This window comes from Aquila chrysaetos, chromosome 3 (genome assembly GCF_900496995.4).
Source record: "Aquila chrysaetos chrysaetos chromosome 3, bAquChr1.4, whole genome shotgun sequence".
NCBI classification, from domain to species: domain Eukaryota; kingdom Metazoa; phylum Chordata; class Aves; order Accipitriformes; family Accipitridae; genus Aquila; species Aquila chrysaetos.
Genome location: NC_044006.1, coordinates 1985861 through 2001861, shown reverse-complemented (window position 1 = coordinate 2001861; position 16001 = coordinate 1985861). Strand labels below are relative to the sequence as shown.

General features: G+C 61.6%; 1 protein-coding gene across 3 annotated transcripts; it reads left to right on the top strand.

Annotated features, from left to right (window-relative positions):
• The first annotated feature begins 2438 nt into the window (after nucleotides 1-2438).
• Nucleotides 2439-15409, top strand: SAMD10 (sterile alpha motif domain containing 10). Of its 3 annotated transcripts, none has more exons than XM_041122319.1 (5): nucleotides 2439-2551; nucleotides 8231-8415; nucleotides 12017-12185; nucleotides 13365-13505; nucleotides 14071-15409. In XM_041122319.1, exons 1-5 carry the CDS (start codon nucleotides 2521-2523, stop codon nucleotides 14133-14135), a joined length of 591 nt encoding a protein of 196 aa, XP_040978253.1. In that variant the 5' UTR covers nucleotides 2439-2520; the 3' UTR covers nucleotides 14136-15409. The 3 variants fall into 3 exon arrangements, with proteins under 3 accessions (XP_040978253.1, XP_040978254.1, XP_029864506.2); XM_041122320.1 differs by lacking the exon at nucleotides 2439-2551 and adding an exon at nucleotides 2960-5931 and having other exon boundaries at nucleotides 14028-15409; XM_030008646.2 differs by lacking the exon at nucleotides 2439-2551 and adding an exon at nucleotides 2961-5931.
• Nucleotides 15410-16001: the final 592 nt, after the last annotated feature.

Genomic DNA, 16001 nt, shown 5'->3' with positions numbered 1-16001 from the left:
CTCCAACTTGGGAGGGATTGAGTTGATAACCCAAGGATGAGGCTGGATGCTCATCCTTAGTAACAGCCAAGGATGGCTGGAGCGTGGAGCAGATGTGGAGATGCGTGGGACCACACCACCTGCCCAACCCTCAATGGGCAGCCCCAAGGCATGGGGTTTTCCTGAAAATCCTTTGGAATTACAGATGGGTGAGTGGTTCAGGCTTCCCCACACACCCAGACCCCACTGCACCATCAGGATGCTAGGCTGGCACTTGACCTGTTCGCAAATGATGATGAGGAAAAAAATTCCTTCCCCCAGACACACGAAACCTTTCCTGGAGAAGTGCAATTACTACCAGAAAAATCCGGGAAAGCAAAGACTGGAAACAGTGCAGCATTTATTTTTAATAACAGCTTGGCATAATCTGCACACATTTTTCAAGCGACATTAGCCTTTTCCTGCCAAGGCCCATCTTTAACCATATTTCTCTTGGAAGATTTCTGCCATGGCTTGAAAGCTCCATGTGTAGACAGAGACTGAGGGAGAACTGGGAATTTCAGAGTGGTGGAAAATAAGTTCTTTCTTTATTTGATGGAGTCGGATGCCTGCAATGAGCAATATTGCCCTGACCACTCTCTTGCAGCGGGAGGAGGAGGAATGCTAACACCAGGGCTGGTGGGTATTTTAGTAGTAGACTGTTTGCAGGCTCAGCGCACGGTTTGTGGCCCGACGTCCCCACTCCGTGCACGGCAGCACGGTTGGCTCGCCGAATGCGGCAGCCCTGGCCAGCTTGCGGTGCGGAGCTGAGCCAGCATCCTCGTCATCGAGCCTGGTGTGGGGCTTGAGCCCCATCCAGAGCAGCTCCTGAGCAAGCATCCAAAATTTTGGAAATTTCATATTGATTTGGGGAGCTGAATTTAGTTCTTCCAGGTGCTGCACACACACACACGGCTGCGTAGCCCGGATCTGAGTGGGTTTTATGCTGTAGCTATACCAGCACCATGAACAACCACACAACCCCTGGCACGAGGCCACATGCAAGGTCACTGTCACCTGCTGCATGTTTACAGCCCCAGCCCACGGTGGTCGATCACCACGCAACGTGTCTAACCCTGCCGGAGCCATCAGCTAAGAAGGTAGCGTGGTTTTAGAAGCAGCATCCTACAAGAATGAGTTTTCCTCATCTTTAAACAAGCGTGAGGGTGCTGCCGGGTGCTGTGGTAGGTTTGTGACAGGGAACGCCTTGCAAAGGTGAAGCATCTCGGCACAGGCATTTCCTTGTCCTCATCCTGGGCACCCAGGGGTGTCCCCGTCCCTGTCCCACCCCAGCGCCGGATAACCACAGGGTGCACAGCCGGACCCCAGCCACTCTGCGGCTGCCTGGGCTGACAGTGACGGTCCCTGGCTGGGAGTCAGGTGCGATAGCTGAAGGCAGGCACCTCCAAAAATACTCATGGGGTTGCCATCCCCGGGGGAGTGACGGGTGCTGGTGATGCCGTTCTGCTCCATGCCGGTGTGCTGTGTTTTGGTGAGGTTTGGCGGGTGCCCACTCACGCTGAGGCCGCCCACCGGAGCCCATGTTGCACACAAGGGGACGAGCATCCTTCTTCACCCACCCCGCTGGCACCCATCTGGGGAGCTGCAGGTTGTGGGGAGGAGAGAAATTTGGGGAGGAAGGAACAACCAGGCGTTATTTTCCATGCAGCGTCCACCGCAAGCATGAGCAAAAACCTGTGCATGGTGCCCACTGCACCCTGGTGTCCCCAGGACCTGTCGCCCCATCTGGGGAGGGATCTGAGGTTATGCCCGGTGATCTCCGGGTAGGGATCCAGGAGGGTGATGCCTTGTTGTCTCCAGGCAGGGAGCCAAGGGGATGATGCCCAGTGCTCTCTGCGCAGGGATCCGGGGGGGAATGATGCTCAGTGGTCTCTGGGCAGGGATCTGAGGGGAATGATGCTCAGCGGTCTCCGGGCAGGGATCCAAGGGGACGATGCCCGGCGTTCTCCGGGCCGGGATCCGGGGGCAGATGATGCCCAGTGGTCTCCGGGCAGGGATCCGGGGGGGATGATGCCTGGTGCTCTCCGGGCCGGGATCCGGGGGGGATGATGCCCGGTGCTCTCCGGGCAGGGATCCGGGGGGGATGATGCCCGGTGCTCTCCGGGCAGGGATCCGGGGGGGATGATGCCCGGTGCTCTCCGGGTAGGGATCTGGGGGAACGATGCCCGGTGGTCTCCGGGCAGGGATCCAAGGGGACGATGCCCGGTGGTCTGCGGGCAGGGATCTGGGGGAACGATGCCCGGTGCTCTCCGGGCCGGGATCCGGGGCCACGACGCTGGGAGCATCCTCGGGGAAGGGAGAGGGCGGCAGCACGGGGCGGGCTGGCGGCGCGGCGGGCGGGGCGCCCGGGGGTGGCGGAGAGCGGCACCGCCCCCGGCGCGGGCACCGGGGCGGGGCGGGGCGCGAGCGCCCGGTGCCGGCGGCGGCGCTGGGGGGCGCGGGGCTCCGTCCCCGCCCGAGCGCGGCCCCGCTGCGCGGAGGATGAGCTGCGGCCAGCCCAAGGACATGGAAGGTACCGGGCACGGGCCGGGCCGGGGGCGGGGGGGGGGGGCTCAGGTGCACGGCGGGACGCGCCTCCCCCAGCCCCAAACGCGGCGGGCACGTCCCTGGGGGGCTGCCCGCTCCGTCCCGGGGGTCTGCCCTCCATCCCACCCCGGTGCTGCCCCCTCCATCCCGGGGGTCTGCCCTCCATCACACCCCGATGCTGCCCCCTGCATCCCGGGGGTCTGCTCTCCATCCCACTCCGGTGCTGCCCCCTCCATCCCGGGGGTCTGCCCGCCCTCTGCCCCCCGGTGCTGCCCCCTCCATCCCGGGGGTCTGCCCTCCATCCCACCCCGATGCTGCCCCCTCCATCCCGGGGGTCTGCCCGCCCTCCGCCCCCCGGTGCTGCCCTCTCCACCCCGGGTGCCTGCTCTCCATCCCCGAGGTCTGCTCCTCCACATCCCCCTTTGCTGCCCTCAACATCCCGAGGAGGGTCTGTCCCCATTCCCTACCCCCAGTATTGCGGGGTACCAGTGAAATGGGTTGGGAAATCTGGCTGGAGCGGGTGTGAGGGCAGGGCAGGGCAGGCCTGGGGGTGCTGGAGCTGGGCAGGACCCCCGGGAAGAGCACATCGAGGTGGAAGGGGGCTCGCTGCAGGCAGGGGTGTCCATGCCTGTGGGCCCCCATGCCTGCCTCCTGCCAGGAGACCCTGCCCTGCCCAGAGCCACCCCGAGGTCCTGCCTGCTGCCCTCACCCCACACTCTCTTGGGTACCCAACCCTACAGAAGTTCCCTGTCCTGGGGTGCTTGGGGACCTCCTAGCAGTACCCCCAGGGGGCTCAGGAGCACAGACACCCCCAAAGACACAGGCAGTCCCCCCCTAAGGCTGTGCCCTAGGGCCCTCTGTCACAGGGCTGCCTGCCCCTCTGTGCGGGCAGGCAGGCAGCACCCATGCACGCTCCCCCGACGTGCACCCAGGGCACCGTGCTGCACGGGGAGGATGGAAAGGGCATCTGCCTTTTGTTCCCTTCCTCCTCCTTCCTCGGGAAGCACCAGTGGCGAGCAGCCGCCGGCCTGAGCTCCGTCGCTGCTCGGGGCTCCCAGCTCACCTCCGCAAGCAGAGAATTTAGAGGGAAATGCTGGGTGATGCTCATCGCAGCCAGGGCCTGGGCCGAGTATGCCCCAGGGGAAGCTGGAGAGGCTTGAGGGGGTGTCAATCCTCTCTGAATGTGGACTCGTCCTCCTCGGGGCCAGCAGGTCTTAGGGAATGGCTCAGGGCAGGATCTGGTCCATAAGGCCATCCTATGGGTACGGCTTCAAAGATTACGTGCATTGGGGGGTCCCAGAGAGCATCACCGTCTCCCCAGGGGCTATGCCAGCGCAAGCAGCAGCTCTGCCCTGCACCAGGGTGAAGCCACGTGGAAGGGACAGAGGGGACCAGGGCAATGGCAATGCCAGCCGGGCTTGTGGCTCGTGCAGATGCCACTAAAAGCGAGATAAGTCCCTTGCAAAGCTGCTCCGTGAGCAGAGTGGATTCCCCGTCCTAGAAGTCCCTGGAGAGTTCTGGTCTCATCCATTCTTCACCTGCCTGGAGGAACACAAGAGGAACAACCAGCTCCCCGCGAATCCTTCTGCGCCTGTAGGCAAATCTCTCGCCCCATTTGGTGCTAAATGTCTCTTTCCCTCCCAGACACCACGCAAACCGACAAAGGGATTTCGTTCCTTGCAAAGCTTGTTCCAAGCTTCTCCCAAGGCCCGCCGTTAATCCTGGGAAGCCTGACTGACCCCGGGAAGCCTGACTGACCCCAGAAAGCCTGGCTTCCCCCCACGGCAGCTGCCTACAGACACGTCCCCAGCAAGAGGGCAGGTCTGTGGGACACCCACGCGCGTGACGGCGTCAAAGACACAGGGACGTCCCCGAGGCCATGCTGGGAAGCGGTGGCAGAGGAGGCAGACGGATGCAGGCAGTGTGTTGCCTGTCCAGGTGCTGGGCTCCCCTCTCCGTGCCCCTGCCTGTTCCTCCTGCAGCTTGGCTGCCCGTCACCGCTTCCCCTGGGGCAGGTCCCGGACACCCGCGAGCAGGCAGGCAATGCCCACAGAAAGTCAGCTCAAAGCTGGTTTGCTGGCAGCAAGCTGCCCGTGCCCACCTCGGAACCGATCCGGGGATGCTTTTGCCGGTGCGTGCTGCCACGTCCTGCCCTGAGGTCTCCATCCCCGGGAGGTTTCCCGTCCGTCTCCCCAGCAGTGACTGCTGCTGCTCTGAGCCTCTCCAGCGCTCACGTTTCACCAGCCATAAAAGTGTCTGGAGAAGGAAAGGGAGCCGTGGCGTGCCGGGCTAGGGGAGGGAGAGATGTCTGTCCCTGCCGCTGCTGCAAACCCTGTCCCACCGCCCGGGGCAGGCAGCCGCTGGTCTCCCTGCGGTGACCCAGCCCCTGGCCTCCCCCTCCGCCTGTCCTGTGTGGCTGGAGAGGTGCCCAAAATGGATCAATGAGCCACCGAGAGAAAATGAGCCGGCAGCGATTCCTCAGCCCGCGAGCAGGCGATGGGATGTCCATCGCACAGGGCTGCCAGACGAGGCACAGGGACCGTGGACCGGCTTGCGGGGACCCAGAAAGATGGGGGCACAGCGGGTGTTGGGGGTCCAGAGCCAAGCTCCCTCCTCTCTGCTCCAGCTCGGGCTCAGCCAGCCTGAAGGCTCCTGCAGCTCTGTTTCAAGGTTCAGCACAGCGTTTGCTCACCGACCCACGCTGCCGGCTGCAGGGACCCCCCTCTGCCTGGACCCCAACCATGGCCATAACCATGACGGTCAGGAGCAGACCATGCTGAGCCCCGCAGCCCCTGCCCGGAAGGATGCTCAGCACCGCGCTCCCTCTTTTCTTTTCCTCCTGCATCCCAAACGCCTCAAGCCACCGGTGACCCCGGTGCTGCCACACACGAGCTTGCCACGGCTCAGCTCAGCCCCGGGGCACTTCAATACCCGGCGGGTCCGGTGTCCCCCACAGCAGCCCCCCAGGCTTCCCATCCGTCCCAGTGCCAGCTGGCCCTGCCACGGGATTAGGCGGGAGCACGCAGGGAAAACACCGAGCATCTCTCCGGATCAAACGCCCACGGGGCAGCGGGGAGGGGGTGTAATTCATCTCCCCCTCCCCGTGCGAGGCCAGCTGGGGGCTGCCCAGCGCCGGAGCTGGGGCGAGCGTGCAGCCACCATTTATTGGCAGCGGGAGGGAGGCGATCGGGGGAGTCAGTCAGGTGTGGACGAGGTATGAGGGGAGGCAGGGATGGAGTCGTGCTCGTGACAGCCGGTGCTGCCGAACGCTCGCGCGCATCCCTCCTCCCGCCGAGATGCAGCAGGGCCGGCCATCCCTCTGCTGCGTCTCCACCATCCGCAGCTCGCAGGGACCACCCGAGCCAGGTGAGGGGGGGCTGCAGGGCATGGCCGGGGTCTTCAGGGCACGGCTGGGGGGGCTAAGGGGCCGGCAGGGTTGGGGGGAGATGTTGCATGTGCATCCCCGGCTGGTGGGCACAGCCTCCGGCTCAGCAGAAAGAGGAGCGGAGGGGATGGAGGGCGGCTGGGTGCTCGTGGTATTGCTGGGGCTGCTCCCGTGCAGGGCACGGGAAGGAGAGGAGAGCCCGTGGTGGAGGCCACCTCCGTGTCCCTGCGTGGAGCCAGCCCAGGGGCTGCCCTGCCGTGGGGTTCCTCTGACCCCCATCCTTCCCTTGCTCCGAAACCCTCCCGTGTGCCCTGGCTCAGCTCCCCCCCTACCCTTACCCGGGTCAAGTGCTGCCGGGTTGATGGGAAAGTTGGGACCCGAGGGCTGGACCGGGGGAGCAGGAGGCTGCGGAGGAGCTGCCGGAGGAGCTGGCTGGAGCTCTGGGCTCCGGGGCGGCAGCTGCCTGCCCCCGACGGGAGCGGTGCTGCCGGCATTCCCAGCCCTGCCTTTCTTCTTGTCTTGTTTTTCCCTTCGTCTTTCCCCCCGCTCTCCCATCTGCTCTCGCTCCGGCTCTCTCGCCTCCAGCCCTGCTTGCTGGAGGAGCGTAGATACCCACGTCCTGCTGCTGGTGGCAGATGCTCTATAGTCCCCCATGGATATACATTCTGATGATGGCCAGAGCCCTCTTCCTCACCGCTCCCTAACTAAACCTTTCTGCAGCCAGTCCTGGGGAAGCCACGGCACAGCCCGAAGGACACAGCTCTGGCACCAGCCCCTCTGGACCTGCCGGGACCCTGTCTGCCCCCAGTGCCCAGTGGGATGGGTGGTTTTCAGCTCAGGGGTAGCCCAGCACGGCCACGGCAGGGCTGGGTACCAGGGCAGGACAGCCGGGGGCATCTCAAGGATCCTTGGCTGGAGGGAACACAACTCGCTGCGGTCCTCGCCCACTGGGTCCGGGGTGTTTAAGGCTGCAGGAAGCCATCAGAGATATCCCCATAGCCTGAGACAGGCGCAGAGACCACCCCTGCCAGCTCTGCCTTTGCTTGGCACCGAGCCCCTCCATGGATCTCCCTTCAGCTTGTTTTCCATAAAATCACTTCCCCAGCTGTCGGTCAGGTCCCCTGCCTCAGTTTCCCCGTAGCAATGCTTGTTGCTGGGTGTGTTTAAGGAGCAAGGTGGTGTGATGTGGTCTGGATAATCTGGGCTACACGGATACATCAACAACCGTCTCCTGCTCCGTTTTGACTTCTTTGGGCTGGTTGGTCTCCTCTTGCATGAAGGCGTGCTCGAGAGGTCTCTTTGAAACCTCTTCCCTCTTAAAACCCACCAATGATGAAAATGCGCTGCAGCAGGTTTTCTCCAGCCCTTCCACTCTGCCAGGGTGGGTTAGCCCTGGAGGTAGATCTCCTTCGGGTGCTGCTCTGATTTCGGTGGTGGTTCATAGCTTGCCCGGCTTGCTGTGGTGGGAGCAGGTGAGCTGGGAGATGCTCTGGTCTTTGCTTCTGTGGATCAGCGCTGCTTATGTCAAGCTGGCTGGCTTTTATCCGGAGCAGATGAGTGCGTGAACCCCTAATACCCGCACACCATCCTGCCAGAGCAGCTGGGTCCCTTCAGCCCCCCCAAAGGAAAGCTTTGCATCCTCATTGCAACCCAAAACCACCGAGCTGCTTAAAACACAAGGGGTGAGGGACAAAAACCCTCGTCGTGGGTAAATGGCTCTTTTTGGGTCACGGTAGATGGGCTGGTGTGTGTTCGGCCCTCGCTTCGGTGTGCAGGTTTGCACGCCTGTGGGGCAGCAGCCTTCCCCAAGCAACCACGGTCTGTGCTGGGGGGGGGGACCAACCTGCATCCCCTTCTCCATCAGGCTGCCCAGGATGGGTTTTTTTCTGCTCGCCATCCCAAGGCGGCAGCAGTTTAATGTCAGCCTGGTCCATGGAAAGTGGCTTTTCCACTTTGCCCCCTCCCGGCGTCTCAGCCGGCAGAGCGGCGGTGATGAGCAGGAGGTTATAACCACGCGGCAAAGATCAGCTGCGGGGTCCCCACGTCTGCTCGGCGGGCGGGTGTCAAAACAAGCATCGCTCGCGAGGGGTTTGTGTGGGCAAACATCTCGTCGGCGCCAGCCGGCGAGTTCGTGGGCCGATGGGTTTTCTCCCTGGCAATGGGAAGGGAAGAGATTTTTGGCAGTGGGGGTTACAGCCGAGCTCGGCAGGTCCCGTGGGGTACAAGAGGCATTTTTGGGTGCCCAAACGTGGCCGTCTCTCACCCCCCTTCCCTCCGCAGCCGCCGCCGCTCACTTCAGCTTCTGCCGCAGCCTCCTGGAGCACACGGTCTCGGCCGAAAACCTCAGCTACCGCCTGCAGAGGAACCCGGGCAGCAGCCTCACCTGGCACGACGGCCGGAGCCAGCGAGCCGACGGCGGCCGGACCGTCAAGCTCCTGCGGCAGCCGGGGACCGAGGGCTCGCAGGTACCCGCCGGGCTCCTCCGTACCCCCCAGCCCCTGCCCCGGGGCTGCCCGGGGGAAGACGGCTCCTTGTCGTCGTCCCCCCCTGTCCCATCGATTCCCTGCAGGAACGTCTCTCCTTTCTCTGCAGGATCAGGCCTTTAGATCCTGTTTTGCTGAAAGCCCTTGTGATTATTGGGCATTTAATTATAGCAATAGACATAAATATAATAATCTAATTATTAACATAAGGCTGGGCTGGGGTGAGCTCTGCGTGTCGCCTCCCCTCCACGCCTGGACATGGGACTAAATACAATTTTGCAGTAAATGTGCCGGAACCAAATTCCTTATAATGCCTTAAAATCCCTGAGCGCTTGGGTATGTCTCTTAGCCAGGTTTGGGCCATTGTCCTCCTAAAATTCTGAACTTTATTGCATTAATGAGGCTGTGAGCTGAAGGTTTCCAGCCATTTGCCTGCTGCCCTGCCTCTGCACGGCCATGGGAAGCAGCATCTTCCCAGCGTGTGGCTCCTGGTGCTTCCTAACCCCTTTGTAACACCCTGGGAGCGGCGTTCAGAGGCAGCACATCCAGCTGGTGAGCGCTGGAAAGAAAATGGGGGAAATGGAACTGCCCGGCTTCCAGCCTCCAACATGGAGATGCTGTGACGGTCACAGGAGCGGCAGTCCCAGGGGTACAGTGTCCCTTGTCCTGGTGGCACTGTCCCCATCACCCCTTCAAGCACCCCGGTGGCTCTTTCCCTCTCATACCTCTGCGAAAAGCATGGGGACAGTCCTGCCTGCACAGTCCTGCCTGCACAGTCCTGCCTGCACAGCGCTGCCTGCACAGGGACACGCCAGCCACTCTCCGGGTACCAGCTGCGTTCATCATGGCTCTCTCTTGTCTGCCTCTACCTACCTCCCAGAGGGATTTGACGGGGAGAAAGGCTTTAATTTTGCCATAAGCAAGGAAAAATGCCCAAGAGGAGGGAGGTGACGCAAGTTGTTCCTTGCAGCTCCCAGGGGATGGGTCCCACCACCCAGGTCCCCCCCAGCCACCTCCTGCCTCCCCGTGGGAGCAGCCTCCGAGCCCTCCCCCTGCTCTCCTCAACACCGGCGCTCGATATTCACGGCTGAGAGTTTATCAGAGAGACAGCGCAGCTCAACCGGCTGGAAAATGAGTCTGTGATTCATTACACCTCCCCTTCCCACCCAGGATGCGTAGGGACTCGCTCGGGGACCCACTGGGGGGGGCTTCGCCAGCCGGAGGGGACGATACGCCCCGAGCCGGCCGCGCAGGGTTTAGGGATGCTGAGGTGGGTCCCGGGCGTGGGGCTGTGTCTGATGGGCGAAGTGCTTGCAGATGTGAGAGTGCCCAGGGAAATTGCAGGTTGTTTGTCACCTCTTCCCCAGTGCCTCAGAGGGTTAGTTGGATAATAGCTGCGGGAAGCTCACGGGAAGCTCGCAGGAAGCTTACGGGAAGCTGGCTGTTATTTCTCCCAGCCCCTCCACTTCTCATCATCGCTCGTTAGTGAACCCAGAACAAATCGCCTCCTCCTCCCCACCGCACGCTCTCCGGCACGCTCAGCCGAGTGTGAAGGAGCTGAGCGGCCGGCGCAGGCTGGGGCTGCTCCCGCAGGCAGGCAGCTCCCGGGATGTGTCCGGGGGCCCCCCCAAAGGTGGGGTTTGGTTTGGTTGGGAAACCAAATTGTGCGCATTGCCTATCACGTTTTCCGTCTGCTTCGGAGATGGTCTCCTTGGTTATTAATTTACAGCCTCCCAACTTTGCCTTCTTCCCTCTCGCTCGAATGTCCCCAGCTGCCACAGGCGAGCCCTCCTTGAGGCAAGGTCCCTTTCCAAGCCCCAGTGGTCCCCTGGGCGCAGCAGGCTGGCCGGGCTCCGTGGGGTGAGCACTGCCCTGCATGGGGCCAGGGGAAACGTCCCAGACCCCGCAGCCCTCTGCCACCTCCTCTTTGGCATCTCTCAGGGACGTGTCATTAGTATCAGTAACTGCGGGATGTCTGGAGTCGGTGTTACACTAATTATCTCCGCTCCTCTATTAGGCATGCTTAATTAGCCAATGTTCGCACATGGAGGATGACATTGGCATACCGCGGTCCAAGCGCTGTCGACCTTTCCCATGCTGGCATATCCCTGCATCGGCTGCTGCTTCTGCCATGCCCCTGCTGTGTCCCAGACACAAGTGAGGACCCTGGCAATTGTGGTCCCCTCCTGTTGCGGGCAGCGGGGACCCTTTCCCATCCCCACCTGCCCGTGGTCCAGTCCAGGACAGTCCCGGGAGCTTGGGCGCGGGGAGCCGCTTTGGAGGAGCGATGTTTGCTGGTGCTGCTTGAGGATCAAGTCTTGGCATCGCCGGCAGCGCAGAGCTCATCGATCTCCCCCCCCCGGGCTAAACCCAGGAAACGGTGGATTCCTGCATCCCCCAGCCCCATTTCGCAGCCAGCCTTGAAGATCCCCCTGGGAGAAGTGGGCTCCTCTCTGTGTGCTGTTACAGCTCAAGGCGTTCGGTTTGCTCCGTACCGGGATAAATCCGGGCAGCAAGGACCTCATGAGAAAATGGAGCTACCGGGAGGCTCAGGGTGAGACCGGCTGCTCCAGCAGGCAGCTGGAGGGAGGGAGGGATGCCAGCAGACAAGCCCCATCTCCCTGTGGGCACCGCTTCGCCCCCTCCATCCCCTCTGCTCTGCAGGTCCTGGTCCCATCCTGCCACCAGGCAGGTGCCTGCGGGGCACCGAGGCCAGGCGGGCGGCTGGTGCCGGAGGGAGCAGCCTGCGTTGGGGGCCAGGGCAGTCCGGGCAAGGGGCGAGGATGCATGGCAGAGGTCTCCAGGAGGTGGAGGGTGGCCTGGGCACACCAGGGTGATGAGGATTGCAACCCCAGGTGTCTCCGGGCATGGCAGCACCCCAGGAAAGAGCCACGGGATTCAAAGGTGGCTTTAGACACCAACCATCATAGCTGGTCAGCTCAGGGTTGAAGGAGGCTGAGCAGGAGAGAGAGCATCTGGAGAGATGCTCCAGAGCATCAACTGGCTGGTGGGTCCCTCCCCGAGGACTTCTGGTGGGGATGGCTTTGCACCAGTACCAATTTCTGGTGGGGATGGCTTTGCACCGGTACCGACTTCTGGTGGGGATGGCTTTGCACCGGTACCGACTTCTGGTGGGGATGGCTTTGCACTGGTACCCACTGCCGCCCAGGACCTCGCTGGCTCCATCCCCACAGAGCTGCCAGCGAGTGCCCTTCCCTGCCTGGTGTGGGGGGAGCCTGGGGACCCCCGGGACGCCTCCTGAGCCCATACGATGCTCTGCTGGGCTGGGAAACATGTAGGGGAGGGGGATCGGGGTTCTTGCCTGCAGCAGGAGGGCCAGGGAGCTCCCAGGTGTGGGGTCTATGTAGGGCAGGACCCCCACCTCGGCCTCCCGTCCCCACTCCCCTGGCTTCTCTCACCAGTTCCTCTGATGCTGCTATTTCGGGGTGAGCCGAGGGACTCCAGAAGGTGCAAAGCCAAAGTCTGCTGGCATCATCGCATGTCCCCGTGGGCTCCCGGCCAAGGTGTTTTCCCCCTCACGGGGCCAAATCCCGTTAACCCCTTCCCCTCCCACTCCCCACAGGGCCGTGCCTGTGACCACTATGGCATCTACCACACCAGCCCCACGCTGGGCAGCCTGGCCAAGCCAGTGGTGCTCTGGACCCAGCAGGATGTGTGCAAATGGCTGAAGAAGCACTGCCCGCATAACTATCTCATCTACGTTGAGGCGTTCTCCCACCACGCCATCACAGGTACGGTATACACCCTCGCTAATCACCGGTACTAATTGCCGTTGGCACACACTCCTGGGAAATAGCTGTCTGGGGGTTTGTGGTTTGGAAGGCAGATGTACCCCCCATTTCTGTCCCCTCTCCCCATGGAGATGCAGCCGGGAGGAGAGCTGGCCCGTGGCACCGGGCATGGGGACACCCACCCGGGCTGGGCAGGAGGCATCCGCCACCGGGCTGAGCTCCAGGACAGGCTGGAGGTTGTTTAAAACAAGCATAAATTGCCCGGGGGAGATTGTAGTTTATAAAATGGGGAAGAGTCTTCTCCTCGCCTAGATTAATATAATAAGATTATTTTTATAGTTTTTTTAAATACTGAAAATTTTTGCAGAAGAGGAAAGATCTCCGCCCAGCTGGAGTCCAAGTTGCAGATGTCTTCCTCCAGGTCTGAATCCAACTCCCAGCCAAGTCCTTGGAGGACAATAACCTCTAGGACCTGCTCTCTCCCCTTTGCCCCCTGGGGACAGTGGCTTTGACCTTTACGTATGAGCATCGTCCTGGTCTGACCATGACGTGTGCATGGCCGGGCAGAGCTCTGCCAGGGCCAGGAGAAAGCAGCAGGGAAGGGAGCGCTGGAGCTGCCCGGGAGGGATGCAAAACCCTAATGCAAGAGCTCAGCCAGCCCTTGCATGGGAAACAAAGGCAGCATTAGCAAATGTACGCTGGGAAACAAGGACAAAAGCTGGTTGTAAATCCCTTGTCTAATAGCCCCCAGACTGGAGGAGAGTGGCTCACCGGGGACGGTGACGGCAACGCTAATGCATTTTGATGGGTACCGCCATTGCCCCGGGACGGCCAGCCCGCGCGGGGACCGTGCGCTCGGAAAAACATTTCCTGATGAGGGAGGTGGAGTGGAGAAATGGAAAGCTCCTGCCTGCAGGGATGGGTTATGTGATTGCTGGAGCCAGTACCTGTCCCAAGGCTGAGGACCTCGAGCTGCCACCCGGTGCTCTCCAAAAGCGGGGCAACCTATGAGGCTTCTCGATCCCTGGGGGTCCAGGTGGAGAAAGAGCATTTTAGGACTTCTTCCCTTTCCCTCTCCTTGTTCCCACGTGAAGACGGGCTCCCATTTGAGTTGCACTTTTACGGTGTCCCCACCACACGGTGCTGCCAGCCGGGCACTGAGCGATGCCGCGTTTGCAGGTCGGGCGCTGCTGCGGCTGAACGGGGAGAAGCTGCAGCGCATGGGCATCGCTCATGAAGCGCAGCGGCAGGAGGTCCTGCAGCAGGTCCTGCAGCTCCAGGTGCGCGAGGAGGTCCGAAACCTGCAGCTGCTCAGCCAAGGTAGGGCTGGCGAGAGGCCGAACAGGGAGAGATGCCACGAATCCCAACCCCGGGGAGGTTGTGCCCCTCCTGCGGCCCATCCGGACAAGGAGAGCGGCGGCCGGGCGGCTGCCAAAACCGGAGGCACGCACGTGCACGTCGCCGATGCAAATGCAGCCCACGCCGTGGCTGGGATGGGGTGCGGAGGGCAGGTTGGGGTGGACGGAGAGGGGTTGCGGTGCAGAAGGCTGGGTTGCGGTGCGTGGGGACGGGCTGCGGTGCGCAGGCTGTGGTGCGCAGGGATGGGTTGTGGTACACGAGTTGTGGTACACAGGGACGAGTTGCGGTGCGCAGGCTGTGGTGCACAGGCGTGAGTTGTAACGCACTGGTTGTGGTGCACAGGGGCAGGCTGCCGTGCACAACCCAAAATCCATTAGCGGCATTTTGCACGGAAGGGATGGGATTCTCCGGGGCTGGCAATGGGTGAGCTGGAACGTGCCACCCTGCAGGCTGTTTATTCCTTCCTCTCCCCCCTTGTTCCAGCTTCTTTTGGAAATGTCTCCTAGCTGATCCGTCTGTTTGGCAGATTGCACCAACACTGTGAACCGAGCACCTCTGGGATGGACTGTGCACCGCCGATACGAGACCTGAACCGCACACTTGGAATACGAAGAGACAGCTTCCCAGCCACGCCGGGGCTTCTCTCCTTCTTCTTCTCCCTCTTTCTTTTTTTATGAATACACTTCTGTGCAGAGATGGGAGGTTTCCTCCAGCAGACGTGGCTCTTGGCTGGAGGAAAATTAGCAAAACAGCCGCTGGGACAGATGAACTTTTGCCCACCTGAGCCTGAGGGTTCACAGGGAAAGAGATGGAAAAAAGGGGACGGCAACAGGCAGGGCTCAGCATTGCGGACAAATCGAGCGCGGTTATTCCTGGGACGGCTCAGAGCCATGCACAGGAAGATGAAGCCTTATGCACATGGGCGACATCCCAGCACCCGGAGGCTCATGTCCGTACCTTGGAGCTTATTTAGGGAGCTTTAGTCTTCTCTTCAGACTGGGCTGTCTTCCAGCATCCCAGGAGGTAACATTATCAGTAGCAAATAAGATGACCTGACCAGCCAAAAAAAATTAAAAGCAGCGCCAAGCCACCAGCACCCGGCTCCACTTGGTGAGTTAAAAAGGGAGCTGAGTCATCGGAGCTGGAAAATCCGGGAGCAAAGGCAGGGTGGACGCACCGGGAGGGTGCTGTGACCCGGAGGAAGCTGTGCCAGGATCTCGTCCTTCATCCGTCCTTGTTTGCGGGCAGACGGGGAAGCCGATGCAGGGGCCGGGTGGGAGAAACCGAGGATGCTGCCAGCCGGTGCCGGGTGCTGCCTGGGGTGAGGCTGGGGGTTCCTGGGTGCCAGGTCCCCCCCAGTCCCGGTGCCTAGTCGTGCTCCTTCCCACACCCTCTGTGCTCCCACCAGCTCTTTGCAAAGCTTTGCTCCTCTGGGCATTTGCAAATGCTCGTCCCGACCTCCTGCCCAGGGGCTGGTGACAGTGCCACCAAACCAAGGCACCATCCTGATGACCCAGCTCGTCATTAAGGTGAAGCAACTTTTACTGTTACACCCCCACCACCACCCGAACCCCCCACTGTCCGGATCCACAGACCGCTCATGCAGGCAGGTAAGGAAAAATGATGTGTAAAACCGAGGATTTGGGGGCAGGGTGGATGCTGTCACCTCCCCGCATTCCCCCTCTGGTGACAAGGACAGAGCTGTGGGGCCAGGGGGGGGCCCAAAACAGCAGCACCCCAAAGCCCCTGGGGCATCGGAGCTGGCAGGGGTGCCCAGGCAGGTCACGGTGGCCCCCCCAGCCGGGTGCCCACCCACCACTTGCCTGCTCCTCCGCTGGTAATAAAATAAGAGACTGTTATTTTAACTTGCTGCTCTTCTGACTCTTCCCACACCTGAACCTGCGCCGTGGGTTTAGTCCCTCCAGCCCTTCCCGGGGATGCTCAGGAGATGTCTACAGCCCTAAATCCCCCGGGACAAGCATCTCCACGGGGGCCAGGGGTCCCAACGGATGGCCCTGTGGGAACAAGCCTCAGCCCGGGGGGTTTGCCAGTATTTAAATCCCTCCCCCAGCTCCACAGAACTGCTGAGAATTAAGAAGCTGCTAACCTTTGCCGGTGAGCAGCTGGATGGGGGAAGTGGGAAGGATTTGGGGTCGTAGGTACCACTCCGGCACAGGTAACGGCTCGTGGCAAAGCAAAGGTCTCCAAAGTTCGTCTGTGAGCGGCATTACCCCGGCTAACGAGCCTTGCTAAGTGGGATGGGAGAGCGCGGGGCTGCGGGCAGAGTTAAGGCAGCTGGCAGCAGAGCTTGGGACTGGCATGGGGCAGCAGCAGCCCAGTGTCATCCCTGTCCCATCCCTGTCCCATCGTTGTGACACTGCTCACTGGTGAAGGAGCTGGAAGATTTCCACGGGGGTGGGATCAGAGAGGAGCTGAAAACGAGTTGTTTGCCCACAG